Source organism: Echiichthys vipera (assembly GCF_963691815.1).
Source record: "Echiichthys vipera genome assembly, chromosome: 2".
In the NCBI taxonomy this organism is placed as follows: domain Eukaryota; kingdom Metazoa; phylum Chordata; class Actinopteri; order Perciformes; family Trachinidae; genus Echiichthys; species Echiichthys vipera.
Genome location: NC_139827.1, coordinates 35,700,292 through 35,717,613, shown reverse-complemented (window position 1 = coordinate 35,717,613; position 17,322 = coordinate 35,700,292). Strand labels below are relative to the sequence as shown.

General features: G+C 43.7%; 1 protein-coding gene across 1 annotated transcript in view; it reads right to left on the bottom strand.

Annotated features, from left to right (window-relative positions):
* Nucleotides 1-221: 221 nt before the first annotated feature.
* The window catches only part of wdr17 (WD repeat domain 17), a gene marked incomplete at both ends in the record, with an annotated part of 61,850 nt that continues 44,749 nt past the window's right edge, over nt 222-17,322 (bottom strand). Inside the window, 4 exon segments of the mRNA XM_083931649.1 lie at nt 222-341; nt 438-535; nt 1,507-1,574; nt 2,530-2,628. Of these exon segments, the coding sequence (XP_083787775.1) occupies nt 222-341; nt 438-535; nt 1,507-1,574; nt 2,530-2,628 (385 nt within the window).

The following is a 17,322-nucleotide window of genomic DNA, read 5'->3' as shown; positions in this document are numbered from 1 at the left end:
AAACAATCATGCATGTTGACGTTGTCTGTTGACGTCACCACATTTGTTGGGTCAGTAATTTATAAAATATGTCAGCCCAGCTCACTGTATGTGTGTGTGTGTGTGTGTGTGTCTGTGTCTGTGTGTGTGTGTGTGTGTGTGTGTGTGTGTGTGTGTGTGTGTGTGTGTGTGTGTGTGTGTGTGTGTGTGTGTGTGTGTGTGTGTGTGTGTGTGTGTGTGTGTTAGAAAGGGTTGATGCGGAGTCCGGTTCCCAGAGGGGAGAAAGGGTTGACTTTTGCCCACATCAGAGCATCATTGAGGGAGATCGCTGATTTAACGTCTTCCAGCAAAAATACTGGACCCTGCAAATAAAAAAGAAAGCCAAGAGAAGAGTCACTAGTTGTAAAGGTATATTAGTGTAGATGCACACAAACCAATGAACTAAATGAAATACACACCTGTATTCTTTGTCCAGTGAAACAAGACAGTTGAACATCTGAGTGGCTCGGCAGATTGGAGCCTGTCACATAATCAGCACCACACAAGACTAAAGCAGCTGAGAGAGAGAGGAAATGTGTTTTACTGCCCACATATAACATGTCTTCACTATAAGCAGGTTTCACAGAGTAGATAATACTTAATTCTGTGTCCTCTGCTTCGTCATTAATTTCTCCCCCTGAACCACACACCAGTCAATCAGAGAGCCACTTAGATACAGCAGCCAATCAGTTTATCACCCAAACTAACAGCACTTGAGGTTCACTGCCTCTAGTCCCTGATGCTGATACCACCATCAGACCAATACTAGCATCAACACCCCACCTAAGCCTGGGGCTTATGTTGCTGATCCCAAATGGTCTACACAAAAGTATGATATATTTTATGAGAAGCGTGTTATTTCCAGTGTTTCCCCTACCATTATTTTTTTATAACCATTATTAGGTGCCTGTTTCCAATTCTCAGACTCACTTGTTCAAAGATTGTCTGTTAAATTGTTTAGGAAAAGGCTCCAATCCTAACGGGAAAACAAAACTGAAACTTATCAGAGATCCTTTATTATTTAGTTCAAGAAGACGGTTTACTCCTACAGAAAAACAACTCAAACAGAATTAAACAAACTGAAATTATTTCTTTATTTTGTTGTGATTTTTGATTTAACTTTTTCTGTTGGGAACATTATTTGATCCTTTTGGACAATTATTTAAAAGCCATTCTCTGAAGCTGAGCGTAGCTCATTGTGTGAAACACTGATTTAAACTGAGTTTACATTGTGGCTCTGATTATTGCTTGTATAATTGTGATCCCTCTGTCTGGTGATTTTTAATAAGTGGGTTAATGAATATGTTAACACTGATTCATTTATCCATGTGGGGATTGACCTTTAATATGAACCTAACCATTAAATTGTCTTATTAAACACCAGCTGGCACGCTACGTTTCATTTGTCTCCCCCCAACGCTGAGAACCTCGGACCACTGATTTCCATAATCTCCCCCGATAAATGATGTTTGGAACATTTATTTATACCAGAGTCTGTTGGCTGGATTCTCCTCTCCAGGCAGCTGAACTCTTCTCTTTGACACTCTGATGGAGGACTGTTGAAAACAGACAGAGATACAATTGTGTGCAGTCATAAAAACAATGTAGAGGTATATGTTTTGGTGGTGAGGTGCTGATCACTGGAAGATAAACTTGAACTAAGTGTAGCACTCATGACCAAAGATGTGTGAGTGTGGACATACGTCCACCTCAAAAAGAACATCTGTTAATCCTCTGGGTTACCCTCTATACTTCTTTGGGACATACAGTAGAGGTCAACATTATTCCACTTGGTCAAAATGTCCGCTGCCGCCACGAGTGTTGAGCGAAGATGCGAGCAAGAAATGCAAGTGATGGAAAGGAAGATGCAAAATATGAACCCAGTGTCTCCTTATCAGCAAGTCCTTGATACCTCAAAAAGGTGAGTATCAGTGTCAGGCACCAACATGACCATCTTCATCATCACTCAGGACAGCACATCAGTCTCCCCAGAGGTGATTTAGCTGCTCTTCAATTTAACTTAACTTCCTCCTCCCGTGTGGCAGCTGACACTAGGGAGGATTATACTAACAGCATGTCCTAACAGCACGTGACGCGAGTGAGCGTCAGCAATAAAATCACTTTGATGACATTGTTTTCTATTGGAATGTCCCAACTGTTTGCGAGCAACGCAGCGCTGCACAGTGCAATGTGGTGTTCTATTTATTCCTGTTCCAAGATGGACAGAGAACAGCTGATCATGAAGTTAAAATGATGTAAAGGAGACCTCCTCATTTCACTACAAAAACTGGTTAAGTGTGCTGTTTAAGCTAAACAGGCCGGATTGACTGTCACTGCAGTGAGTGACTGTGTGTGTGTGTGTGTGTGTGTGTGTGTGTGTGTGTGTGTGTGTGTGTGTGTGTGTGTGTGTGTGTGTGTGTGTGTGTGTGTGTGTGTGTGTGTGTGTGTGTGTGTGTGTGTGTGTGTGTGTGTGTGTGTGTGTGTGTGTGTGTGTGTGTGTGTGAAACCTACTTGCTGTTACTTTGTGTGCAGGCCCGCCATGCATCCAGCTCCACAGACAGCTGCTCAATCTTCAGAGGGACACATACCTCCCTCCGCTTCAGCAACTGACTGAGAAACAGAAAGAAAACATGGTAGTTGTACTGACTTACAAACCATTAATCCAATTTCAACCTGACGATGGCGATTATCTAAGCTTGACGTCAGTCATCAGAGCCCATTATAGTTGTTACATTTTAAAACACTCCTCTTGCTTTACTCTTTTTAAATCTAGGAAAAACTTTGCTAAACATGTTACTGCAGACTCATCACCAAACAGAAGGGGCTGGTTGCACGGCTAGCAACAACTATCATGCTTGCATTGTGTTACAATTTTCAGGTGACACATTGACACAACGACATGCGTTCATGTACTTGTATAGAGTTCCTAATGTTGATATGTTATTAATGGCAGGGCAGATTGTTTGCCTGCCGCCAGCTGCAGCAGGTATCCTCTGGCCACACTTCACCCCTAAGGGTTAAACTATCTCCAACTTTTGCAGTTGCTGCAGGTTTCAATAAGCATTGCATGGCAGCTCGCTCCCGGCTGCACTATCAAGCTGCTTTGTGTGTTTTCCTCATTACATCATAGCTGTGAAAGTAGCAGTGCAGTGTTTCTGCAGTTTTTTTGTCGGTAATAAATGCTACAACTCCAAGCCACACCCAAGTCAAGTTAGTGTGCTAACTAATTCTTGCTTACTAATGTTACCTGCTAAAGCTATAGACTAGTGATGTCCAAATGAAGCTTCATGAAACATCAGTTGTATTTGTTGAGCCCACTAGATGAAGCTCTTGATTTAAAGAAAAAGGCTCAATGACTGGTGATTCAGTGTGTTTTCAACCCTTTGGTGAACAGAGCGCTCCATCTAGTGGACTCAGAAAATAAAGACAATTTTGACATCACTACTAGAGACCGCTTCAGCCAACACAACCCCCGTTGACCAGCTGTTATCATTTAGTAAAAAGCTGACCTTCCAAGTGTTGCTTGAGTACAGGGGATATCTCCCTCGCTGCAACCGACGACCACTAAACTTTATGTTAATAATTGCACAATGACGTCACCAATTTGCAAGACTTTTAGAGAGACTTTCAAACCAGCATCTTTTTGACACATGCAAAACACCTTTTGTCTATTTTTTAGAAGCAACAACAAAGGTTTTGCGATATGATGCAAAGTCTTTCACAAAGTACTTCAATGTATTTTATACCACACACTGTGAATATATATTAATGCAGGAGTGAAAGTAAGCCGGTACTGGGTATGTCTGAACCTTCCGTGCAGCGTTTCACTCAACAGACAACGAGCTACTGCTTAACCATCTTGCGCCAATGTGCGCAGCTGGTATCCAAAGTGTTTTAGTAAACAGACGTTTGTTGCAAAGTTTGAGACTTTCACACTAATAGTGTGATAAAAACTACTAGAGTGATAAGAAGCCCTGTTGAATGCTTGATAAGTAGACTATATTAAATAATGAAGACAATTTTTCAGCACGCACTGTGGGTCAAAATGATAGTACCGGAAAGAAATAAAAACTGCTCTCACCCCTGTACAAACGTAATATGAAATGATTTCACCATGCTTTCATACTTGACTGGTCAGTTTCTGATTCAAATGAAGTTTAAAGTGAGAGTGAAGTAAGCAGGCGGTTAACTCCACCATCAGCAGGGACGTAGCTCTGCTGACCGGTGTAGGACACATTGCCCTATACTGTATGTCCTCATAAAAGAATGGGGACACAATTTGTGATGACGCCCCTAGATGCCAGTCTGATCATCCCGATGCCCATCAGAACTGTCTCTCTCTCCCTGGCCTGTCTGTGCCCTCTCAGGACCCTTTGGCCTTTTAGATGAACCTGGAACTCATTAAAGAGTGAACAAAATGACGTCAGGGTCATTAAATGAAGAACCATGTAAGACTAATTTATGCTAGACGAACTGTCAAAAAAATGAATTTATCTGTTAACTAATGGAGAAAGACTTCAATTCCACTACGTTCCCCCTTTTTCAAGAGATAAGTTGAGTGTAGGCTAGACAAGCCGACTCGACGATTAGGAATATTAGGCTAGAATTTGATAGCTTACTAATATTTTGATATTGAATGCTATGATTATTCTTCCATCATCTCCTTTCTCTGTTTTTACCTGTAGTTTCTTTTATGTAATTTAATATGGCCAGAAATGCTCACCAGATCTGATCATTAAACTCTTCCATAACAGTCTTGTTTGCCCCCATCAACAACAACAATGGAGATGACGAAAACAGCAAATCCTCCATCACTTCAATGTTTTGAGGATCGCAAAATGTTTCTCGAAGGGGGGATATTTAGGAGACATTGCCCTATATGTCGTAATAAAAGAATGGGGACACAATTTGTGATGACGCCCCTAGATGCCAGTCTGATCAGAAACTGGCTCCCTCTCTCCCTGGCCTGTCTGTTTGTGATATTTGTGTTGTTTGAAACGATTGGTTTTCCTAGGAAAAATAACGCCACAGTAAGAGACTTGTGTTGATATTTAACCAGATCATGTATTGACATTAAGAATCCACTAAGGATTATATTTTAAGTTTGTCCCAGTCTGTATGCATGTATCATTCATTCATTGAGGATTTATTTTAACATTTTGTCAAAATACATTTAGACTACTATCAATGAATGATTATTTTAACATATGAAAATGTTATTATTTGATGTTACTGAGTCACTGACACTTCCACAGGATTATCAAGAGGAACGTTCACATTATCAAATCAAATCAAACCAACCTTTATTTATATGACGCTTTTCATACAGAAAAGTATTGCAAAGTGCCAAGTTACAGAGATACACAGAAAAAGAGAAACATCAAATAAAATCAGGAGAAGAAAGTTAAAAGAACCCAACCCTCCCACCCCCACAGACATACACAAATATGTATAAGTTCACACACACAGCCACGCTGACACACAGACACACACACTCACACCTACACAAACACTAGCTGTCACTACAGAGACATGGCCGGGCAGCGAGACCTGAGGTACAGAGGAGGCTAGAGGAAGCTACCTTTGGGGGGCCAACCACACTGGGAGAGATCCCAGTCCAAGGTCGCCGGGAGCACAGCCACAGAAACCACCCCAACCTGGGCAGACAGGAGGCTCCGCACCAAGGTGCAGAGCCCTCTAGTCGGCCGGGCCGGAACTGTCCACGGGACAGCACCCCCCCACGGCCAGACCAGAGACAACTCCCAATCTGGCAGGCCCCATGAGGAAACACTGACATTACAAACTGTTGCCTAAAACAATAAAGGGTTAAAATATGGAGACTAAAACACAAAAGCATAAAAGCACAGAGGCTAAAAACATTAACTAGAACATAAAAGCATAAGAGCATAAGACATTAGAGGCCATAACAAATTAAAAAAGTTAAAAAGGACATCAATAAGCCCTGTGTCATCAGGAGACACGGCGATATACAGTTGCGTATCGTCAGCCTAACTATGAAAGCTGATGCCGTGCCTCCTGATGACGTCCCCAAGGGGAAGCATGTAAAGATTAAAAAGAGTTGGACCTAAAATTGACCGTTGGGGAACACCACACTTTATTTTGTGGATTTCTGAGGAACATGTATCCATACTTACAAAGAAGTGTCGATCTGTGAGGTAAGAAATGAACCAGTTAAGAACAGTACCAGAGAGGCCAACCAGGTTCTTCAGTCTATCTAATAAAATGTGATGGTCTACTGTATCGAAGGCGGCAGTTAGATGCAGTAGTACCAAGACTGTGAGTTCATTGTTATCCAAGTTGCTCCTGATGTCGTTTAAAATCTTTAAAAGGGCTGTCTCTGTACTGTTGTTCGTCCTGAAACCAGACTGACACTTCTCAAAAATGTTGTTTGCAATTGAAAAGTAATTTACTTGATTCGAAAACAAGTATTTCCGAAATTTTCCATAAAAAACGGTAAGTTGGATACAGGCCAATAATTATTAAAGATGTTGGGATCTAAGTTGCTCTTCTTCAGAAGGGGCTTCACCACCACCTTTTTAAAGAAGGGGGAAGACAGCTGTCTGAAGAGAGCAATTCACCATGTATAAAAGCTGATCCTCAAAGAATCCACAAAGTGTTTTGAAAAACGGTGTGGGAATCGGATCTAATAGGCAGGTTGTGGATTTTACTTGGGAGAGGACTCGACCAAGTGTCCCCGCATCAAAGAGGGCAAAACTCTCCAGTGTTTCCTCGGGTTAAATCAATGATCCAGGTCTGTCAACATTGGAAATCTGTTGGGGTAAAAGACTTGTTCTGATGTCATTGATTTTATTTCTGAAGTGGTCTGCAAAGTCCTCACAAAGGGCGTCAGTTGGTGTTTTGGAGGATCTATTAAAATTTTTATTTGTTAAAAGGTCAATTGTGGAGAAGAGGAATTTTTGGTTGTTTTTGTGTTTGTTGATTAGTTTATGGAAATGGGAGATTCTTGACTGTTTGAATGCGTTATTGTATGTTTTGAGATGTCCATGTAAGATTTCATAGTGAACCGTCAGTTTTGTTTTTCTCCATCTCCTCTCAGCACTCCTGCAGTTTCTCTTTAATTTTTTTGTTTCTGCATTTCTCCACGGGGGTGTCGGTCTTGTAATACTTATTTTTATTGAGAGTGGAGCCACCAAGTCCAGCGTTAATTTTATTTTATGGTTAAAATTGTCAACAATAAAATCACATGGTGCTGGTAAAATTTCAGCAGGAGTGCTCTGTAAAATCTGGATAAAATTTGCAGCCACTTCAACAGTTAGGTAGCGTTTCCTCACTGGTCTCACTGGGGCCTCCTGCTGGTTAAAACTAGTGATTGTAAAAAACACACAAAAGTGGTCATACACAGCCAGGTTCACAACAGAGGGCACACCAACGGACAAGCCATAGGTTATGACCAGGTCTAAGGTGCGCCCCCTGCTGTGGGTCGGTTGCGTGACATGTTGATTAAAATCAAGGCAATGGAGAAGGTTTAAAAATTCTCTCGACATAGGATCTGAGGAATTATCTATGTGTAAATTAAAATCACTGGTTATTAGTATTCTGTTATAAGTGCTATGTGTTATTGACAGTAGCCTTGAGAATTCACTGTTAAAAGAGGTGGAATAGCGGGGTGGTCTGTAGACTGTCATACAGAGGATGGGGGGTGGGGGCTGCTAAAAACAAAGGCATGATACTCAAATGATAAATATTTGTTAAAAAAGACTTCATTTGACGGCATGGTGTCTTTGGTGATTGACGCAGTTCCGCCTCCTTTTTGTCCCCCTCTAGTAGAACATAAAAAGTTAAAATTTGGTGGGGAAGCCTGAGAACAGTGAGTTCAGTGAGAACAACAGGTGCATCAGTGCCAAGCCATGTCTCTGTAAGGAGAATGCTGTCCAGGTTGTTATCTAAAATGACATTGTTAATGATAAAGGATTTGTTTAAAAGAGAGCGCACGTTCAGCACAGCTATTTTAATGTCTGTGTTGAACGTGCGCTCATCATGTCTTTCTAAAGGAATGTTAAAAACACAGTGTGGTCTAAAAACAGTCCTGGGTGTAATTTGTCTGTGTGAAATTCTGGTTTTGATGGTGTGGATGTTGTTCTGTGCCTCAGGGGCGACTGAACAGGGGGCGTGTGTAGTGTAGGAGGGGGAGGGTGAAGGTGAGTGAGGGGCAGATGGTCTGTGTGCACGTGTATCATTAGTGAGTCAGTCGGTTGTTTGTGCAGATTGTTCAGCATACTGTATAGTAGCACAAAGCATGCGGCTACTCAGCATGCTGGGGTGGAGGCCATCGCTCCTGAAAAACTCAGAACGCCCCCAAAACAGGTTAAAATTGTCAATAAAACCAATGTTGAGGGCTGTGCATGCTGATTGGAGTCAGCTGTGGAGACTGAGCAAACGCCCTGCTCCACAGACTACTGTGGGGATTGGGCCAGAAATAAAAACAGACTTACCACAGGCACTTAAAAAAGATAAAAGACCATTAAAATCCTTTTTGGACAGCTCAGACTCCGGGCTAAGTCGTTGGTCCCGACGTGAACTATCACCCGACTGATAGAGGAAGGGAGTGAGAGCAGCAGCCCCGGGATCTTGTCCAGGATATCTGGCACGGTGGCTCCAGGAAAACAGCGAGTGACAGCATTGATGAACCGAATATTCCTGATGATGGAGTCACAGTTGGGAATATAAAGTAATCACTGTAGGAAATTTTAATATCCACAGGGATGTTGATAATAATAGTCTTAGTACTGCGTTCATCTCTCTATTAGATTCGATTGGTTTTAGTCAGTGTACATAAACCTACTCACTGTTTTAATCACACCCTCGACCTTGTTTTGGCTTATGGTGTGGAAATCAATGACTTAACAGTTTTTACACAGAATCCTATTTTATCAGACAATTGTTTAATAACTTTTGAATTTATATTACAGGACTACTCACCTCTGGGCAAAAGTTTCTACACTGTTTATCTGATAGTGCTGTAATTAAATTTAAGGAAGCGATTCCATCTGCATTTAATTTAATGCCTTATCCTAATATTCAAGATTCCTGTACTAACGTTAGTTTCTCTGAAATTGATCACCTTGTTGATAGTGTTGCAGGCTCACTACGAACAACACTCGACTCTGTTGCTCCTTTAAAAAAGAAGAAAATGAAACAGAGGAAGTTAGCTCCGTGGTATAACTCACAAACCCGTGAATTAAAACAAATATCGCAAAAATTGGAAAGTAAGTGGCGCTCTACTGAATTGGAGGAATCTCACTTAGTTTGGCAAGAAAGTCTAAAAACATATAAGAAGGCCCTCCGTAATGCCAGAGCAGCCTATTACTCATCTTTAATAGAGGATAAAAACAATCCTAGATTTATTTTCAGCACTGTAGCCAGACTGACAGAGAGCCACAGCTCTATTGAGCCATGTATTCCTATAACCCCCAGTAGTAACGACTTCATGACCTACTTTAATGACAAAATTATAACTATTAGAGACAAAATCAACTTGCTTGGCACCAACTTTTCCTCAAACCCAGGAACCTTAGAAACAACTGTACGACCTGATATATTCTTGGACTGCTTTTCTACAGTCGACCTTAACAAATTAACCTCTACTATTTCAGCATCAAAACCTACTTGTCTCCTAGACTCTATTCCAACTGGGTTACTTAAAGAAGTGTTACCTTTAGTTAGCACTCCTGTATTGGATATGATGAACATGTCTTTATCAGCAGGTTATGTACCACAGTCTTTTAAAGTAGCTGTAATTAAACCTCTTCTTAAAAAGCCCAGTCTTGGTACTAGCCAACTATAAACCTATATCTAACCTTCCTTTTCTCTCTAAGATCCTCGAGAAATTAGTCGCCAATCAGCTGTGTGACTTTTTACATATAATGACTTATTTGAGGACTTCCAATCAGGATTTAGAGCGAATCATAGAACTGAGACAGCACTGGTAAAAAATTACTAACGACCTTCTAATAGCTTCAGACAAAGGACTTGTCTCTGTGCTTGTTCTACTAGATCTTAGTGCTGCATTTGACACTATTGACTATCGCAGAGACTGGAGCATCTAATTGGCATTAAAGGAACCGCACTGAGCTGGTTCACGTCATATTTATTAGATAGATCTCAGTTTGTACATGTTAATGACAAATCCTCCATGCGCACTAAAGTCAATCACGGAGTGCCACAGGGTTCTGTCCTTTGACCGATTCTATTCACCTTATATATGCTTCCCTTAGGAAATATTATAAGGAAGCACTCCATAAACTTTCATTGTTATGCTGATGATACACAATTACATTTGTTGATCAAACCAGAAGAAACCGATCAGTTAGCTAAACTTCAAATGTGCATTAAGAAAATAAAAACCTGGATGACCTGCAATTTCCTGATGTTAAACGCAGATGAAACTGAAGTTATCGTACTTGGCCCTGAAGGCTTCCGAAACTCAATAGCTAAAGATATTGTTACTCTGGATGATGTTACAGTACGGAATCTGGGTGTTATTTTTGATCAGGATATGTCCTTCGATTCTCACATAAAACTAACTGCATATTTTCACCTGCGTAATATTGCGAAAAATTAGGATCATTGTGTCTCAGAAAGATGCAGAAAAACTAGTCCATGTAATTGTTACTTCTAGGCTGGACTATTGCAACTCCTTATTATCAGGCTGCTCCAATAAGTCTGTTAAGAGTCTCCAGATGGTCCAAAGTGCTGCAGCTCGTGTACTTACTAAAACAAATCGAAGAGAACATATTTCTCCTGTTTTAGCTTCTTTGCACTGGCTACCTGTAAAATCTAGAATAGAATTTAAAATCCTTCTCCTTACCTACAAAGCTCTTATTAGTCAGGCTCCGTCGTATCTTAAAGAGCTCATAGTACCGTATTACCCGACTAAATCGCTGCGCTCTGAGAATGCAGGGCTACTTGTCGTTCCTAGAGTCTCCAAAAGTAGAATGGGAGGCAGAGCCTTCAGCTACCAAGCTCCTCTCCTGTGGAACAAACTCCCAAATGTTATCCGGGAGGCAGACACTGTCCTGTTATGTAAGAGTAAACTTAAAACTTTAAAATAGTTTTTTTGAAATAGTTACAGCTAGGGCTTACGAGCCCTCAGCTATGTTGTTATTTTTAAGCTGATTTTGTTCTGCTTAATTATGCTGCTATAGGCCTAGTCTGCCGGTGAATAATACTTTTCCTGATACTCTGAACTTCTCTCCTCTCTGTCTGTACCATTCATGTCTCATCAATGCATGTTACTAATTCAACTTCTTCCCCGGAGTTGTTTGTGCTTTGTCGGCTCACAGGTCGCTGCTGATCGTGGTGGTGCATGCTGCCGTAATCCTGCATGACGCTTCCTGATGCTAGTATCACTGTTACTAATATATACTATCACTAGTTTAATAAACTATAAAATGTGTAGCCATAAAAACACCATCAGTGGTATGTCTCGCTGTATCGTAGCTGCTATTGCCACTACTCAACATTGATCATATTTGCCACCATAATTACTATAATTTATATATTCTATCACCTTAGCTGTGCTTGTTTCCACTTTTCTGCTGTATTAACTGCCATAACATATAAGTCATATTCACATTACTATAGATAGTATAGTTACTGTTACGCTTTGGTTGCTTGCATCTCTGGAAGTGTGTCTGTCTCTCTCTGTCCATCTGTGCGTCTTTTCTATCTTTCTCTCTCATTTTTTTCCTCCCCAACCGGTCAAGACAGATGGCCGTCCTCCACAGAGCTGGGTCTGTCCGACGTTCCTGCATGTTATAGGGAAGGTTTTTTTGCCACCGTACTCTACGGAGGAATTGTTGGGTCTATGCAAATCATAAATAAGTCATAATGTGTGGTCTTTACCTACTCTGTAAAGTGTCCTGATATAACTTTTGTTATGATTTGACCCTATAAATAAAATAGCATTGAATTGAACAGCTGGGATTGGCTCCAGCCCCAAGCGGTTGAAAATGAATGAATGAATGTAGGAGAAGATCTGTCAAGAGTCACTTCCTGCACCAGGTTAAAGTCAAGTCAGTAAAGACTCTGATAATGCGATGACTGTCAGCGTTTGGGATTTTGGAGAATAGCCTTGTAAAAATCGTCCCAGGTGGGTGCATAAACCAAATCTAAGAACACTGGTATGTTCTGGAGTGTGCCCGAAACTAAGACATAGCGGCCGTCAGTATCTAGGATTATATTTGTCGTCTCAAAAAGGACCCTTTTATAAATAATGATGGCTGCCCCTCTAACTCTATCTGTAAATTTGGAATGGAATAAGTGGCTCATCCATGCCCTCCTAATAAGTGAGGTGTCGGCTGTTTTGAGTTGTGTTTCAGAAACATCACATCCCCCTGAAGGGGCTGCAACTGTGTCAGGACCTTACCAATTTTGATCGCTTTGTTCATTCCCTTAGTATTCCAGGAAATGAGGCGCACTCCAGTACCTGTCATTACAGCATTAGCCATAGGAACAATAATAATAAGTTAAAATGACACTGCATGACCTTAAAGTAATCTGTAAACAAACAAAAAGGCCCCAACGCACATAAAACATAGAAAAAAACACATTCTGAGCTATCCGGCTCGAACTATCAACTAAACTGAACCTCCAGGGTGTCCTCCCTAAACAAACAGTGTTTGACCCCTTAAAGTCACATGAGAGTAATAGTAAAGAATAAAACATAACACTAGTATTAATAATTATTCCAGAACAGACATTAAATTAAATTAGTCAGCAGAGGGCGCCCCTCTCCGGGACCATCACCTTATTGTGGTGGAGAGGTTTGTGTGAACCTGAGGGCTGTGTTGTTGGTAGGGACTCCCATGGCAGATTGGTCTCAGGCGAGGGGCCGGACTAAGAATGGTTCACAAAGACTCTATGGACAAATGAGGAAGAGGAAGAGAGACCCTGTCGGAGGGCACCGGCGAGCGCTTGGTGGCTGGGTTTGCCACGGAGCCCGGCCGGGCACAGCCCGAAAAAGTGACGTGGCACCTCCCTCCTCTCCAGCCTGTGGGCCCACCACTCGCAGGAGGAACCGCTGGGGTCGGGTGCGCTGCTGCACGGGTGGCAGTGAATGTGAGGGGCCTCGACGGACCAGACACGGGTAGCAGAGGCTGGCTCTGGGGACGTGGAATGTCACCTCTCTGTCGGGGAAGGAGCCGGAGCTTGTGCGGTAGGTGGAGCGCTACCAGTTAGATCTGGTGGGGCTTACCTCCACACACAGTCTCGGTTCTGGAACCGTACTCCTGGATAGGGGTTGGACCCTATTCTTCTCTGGAGTTGCTCAGGGTGTGAGGCGCTGGGCGGGTGTGGGGATACTCACAAACCCCCAGCTGAGCGCTGCGGTGTTGGAGTTCACCCCGGTGGACGAGAGGGTCGCCTCCTTACGCCTGCGGGTGGTAGGGGGGAAAACTCTGACTGTTGTTTGGGCATATGCAACAAACAGCAGTTCAGAGTATTTGGCCTTCTTGGAGACCCCGAATGGAGTCCTGCATGGGGCTCCAGTAGGGGACTCCATAGTTCTACTGGGAGACTTTAACGCCCACATGGGCAATGATGGAGACACCTGGAGAGGCGTGATTGGGAGGAACGACCTCCCTGATCTAAATCCGACAGTCGTCTGTTATTACTAACACCATGTTCGAACATAAGGATGCTCATAAGTGTACGTGGTACCAGAGCACCCTAGGCCAAAGGTCGTTAATCGATTTTGTGATTGTATCATCTGATCTGAGGCCGTATGTTTTGCACACTCGAGTGAAGAGAGGGGCAGAGCTGTCAACTGATCACCATCTGGTGATGACTTGGGTCAGAGGATGGGGGAAGATTCTGGACAGACCAGATAAGCCAAAACGAGTAGTGCGGGTGAACTGGGAACGTCTGGAGGAGGCCCTGTCCGAGACATCTTCAACTTACACCTCCGGCGGAGCTTTTCTGGCATCCCTGTGGAGGTTGGGGGCATTGAACCGGAGTGGGCAATGTTCAGAGCTTCCATTGCTGAAGCTGCAGCGGTATGCTGTGGCCTCAAGGTCTTAGGTGCCTCAAGGGTCGGTAACCCTCAAACACCGTGCTGGACACCGGTGGTCAGGGAATCTGTCCGATTGAAGAAGGAGGCCTTCCAGGATATGTTATCCCAAAAGACTCCGGAGGCAGTTGCAAGGTACCGAAAGGCCAGAAGGGCTGCAGCCTCTGCTGTGTAAGAGGCAAAGCAGCGGGTGCGGGAAGAGTTCGGAGAAGTCTTGGAGAAGGACTTTCGGGCGACACCAAGGTGCTTCTGGAAAACCATTCGACATCTCAGGAGGGGGAAACGGGCAACCGTCCAAGCTGTTTACAGTAAGGATGGGACGCTGGTGACCTCAGCCGTAATCGGGCAGTGGACGGAGCACTTTGAGGAACTCCTTAATCCGACTAACACGCCCTCTTTTGTAGAGGCAGAGCTGGAGGCTGATGGGGAATCATTGTCAATATCTCTGGCTGAAGTCACTGAGATAGTCAAACAACTCCACAGTGGCAAAGCTCCAGGGATTGATGAGATTCGTCCAGAAATGCTGAAAGCTTTGGGTTTGGAGGGGCTGTCTTGGTTGACACGTCTCTTCAATATTGCGTGGAAGTCTGGGACGGTGCCAAGGGAGTGGCAGACTGGGGTGGTGGTTCCCCTATTTAAAAGGGGGGACCAGAGGGTGTGTGCCAATTACAGGGGTATCACACTACTGAGCCTCCCTGGTAAAGTCTACTCCAAGGTGCTGGAAAGGTGCTCAGATTGAAGAGGAACAATGCGGATTCCGTCCTGGACGTGGAACAACGGACCAGCTCTTCACTCTCGCAAGGATCCTTGAGGGGGCCTGGGAGTATGCCCATCCGGTCTACATGTGATTTGTGGATCTGGAGAAGGCATATGACTGGGTCCCTCGGGAGATACTGTGGGAGGTACTGCGGGAGTATGGGGTGAGTCTCAAACAGAGACATGGATACTTCAGATAACGCTGTGGTGGTAGGTGATAAAAGGTTTAAATAAAATAAAGCTGTGAAAGAAATATATAATAACGAACTAAAATCCACATGCAGACGCTTCCAGTGCTAGGCACGAAGGCCGACCAAAGGCAAACTGAATTCACATAACAGTGTGAGCAGGAACAAAAACAGGATGAGAAACAGGAATTTAAAAAGCATCAGAAAACATCCGACCTCGATGTCCACAGTGCGTTAAAATGACCACTTAGCGATTTCTGTTCAAAACTTTAACAGACAGAAAGTCGGCATCCTGTCAGGACTTTAACTGTTAACGAGGCAGTCTAAAAATAAATTAAAACATATAAACTCCGGTCAGTCTGGGCACAGCTACACAGTCAGCACCAAACCAACTCACGGTTATCCAGCGGTTATGACAGCGGCTCGTCTGCGGTGAAATCAACAGCTCACCCGCGGTTATCAGGGCTCCTCTGTGCGGGTGGATGTTTTGAAGGCTTTCGCCTCTGTGACCGTAGAGAGCCTTTTCCTGCCTCCTTCCTTCATCGTGATGACCAGCCTCGCGGGGAACAGCGGCGAGGGTCTGAAGCCCAGGTTGTGAAGCTCTGACATCACCTCTCTGTATTTCTGGCTCTGCTCCACCACCTCTGGGGGGTAGTACTCGTTGATGGTGATGGGAGACCCTCTGTATTGTAGCCGGCCTCTCCTGGCGCAGGCTTCGCGTATCATTTTCTCTTGGTACCTGGTACCTGTGCAGCCTGATGAGGACTGTTCTCTGCCCCGGCTTCGGTTTCTCAGCTAGTGTGCGGTGAGCCCTGTCACACTCTGGTGGTGATTCCAGGAAGCCTTCCCCGAAAACCTCCATGAGCAGCTCTGCGAAAAAGGCTGTGGGCCGTAGACCTTCAACAGATTCTGGTAATCCAATCACTCGCGCCGGCTCCGGGACTCCAGGTCACTGACTTTAGCCAGCAGCTTAGCGTTGCTCTCTGTTGGCACGGCACTGGAGGCCTCCAGCGTTAGCAGACGCTCGTCCTGTAAATTTTAATTTGCCTCGAGGGAGCCTATCTTCTGAGCGTGGTCGGACACTGTGGCGTGGACGTGGTCCAGCTTTGCTTCGAGTGTTGAAATGGAGACTTTGAACTCGGCAGGGAGGGCTTTGAACTTGGCAGGGAGGGCTTTGATCTCGGCAGGGAGGGCTTTGATCTCAGCGGAGAGGGCTGCATGGTGATGCTCCAAGAGGTTATTAATGGCCCGCCATGCTAATCTCGCCACCTGCCTCCTCTGCGGGGCTAGCCTTCGCCCCCTGATCTTTTACAATCTGTCTGGTCGAATGTGTCGGCATATTTAGGTGGTGTATCCGTTAAACAAGACGAACATTACTATTGTTGTGACTTTCGTGGTCCTGAAACTATTATCAAAAGTGGCGGGAGCAAGACTCGACCCGTGTCTACTCCTTCTCAGCCCAACCGGAAGTCCCGCAAAGTTACTCTTTTGAAGTTCATATCAAAATCCAGTTTTCACCAAGAGCACGCAAGAAGAGACCTACTGACTCTCTCATCCACCTAACTCAAAGCTTTTTCCTGCAGAAGTGTCCAGAAAGACTCTTTAAAGCTGAAGATTTGGGGTCACAACGAAAGTGACCCTTGACGCTGAATTTCTATTGTTACGTCGAAGCGTCCCCTATCGAGAGACTGTCGCATGCCACTCTGTTGGACAGACCGTCCACTCCTGGCCTCTGAAAAATCATCTGACGACCTGGTTCTGCCAGCCCTGCACCTCGGGAGAGACCCGGTGTTCTGCAAGTCTGGACGACTACTCTGGAGCTATGAAACACACCTCCATCCTCTTGGATCCCCCTTCTATGCTGAGGTGGTGAGATGACGTTGTTGGTACATTAATGAGCAGATCTGGTGACCACTGGCTATTTGATATTAAACTTTACTTTCCATAAAGATATAATTAGAAATTACATTTCCATATCATAGTTTTTAACATGTCCATTCATTTTCTGTGTTATTCTCATGTGTGCCATTTCATGTATGTAATCTATCATGTATATTTTGTATATAAATATATTTATATTTTTGTAGTAAAACCCCCAAACCCCAGTGGTTGTCTGTGAGCTTTCATTCTGTTTTGCAAAGTTTTGAGGTCACATTTTTACGAGAACAAATGTTTTCAGATTGAGATTGATAGAAAATAACTTATACTGTTGTGATTCTGGACAGTCTGTGCCTTCTCCCCTTTAATCGTTGTTTTTGTCTCCCTCTGTCGGTGTTTTTCTGTATGTGCTATTCTTTTTCTGGTGTTGAG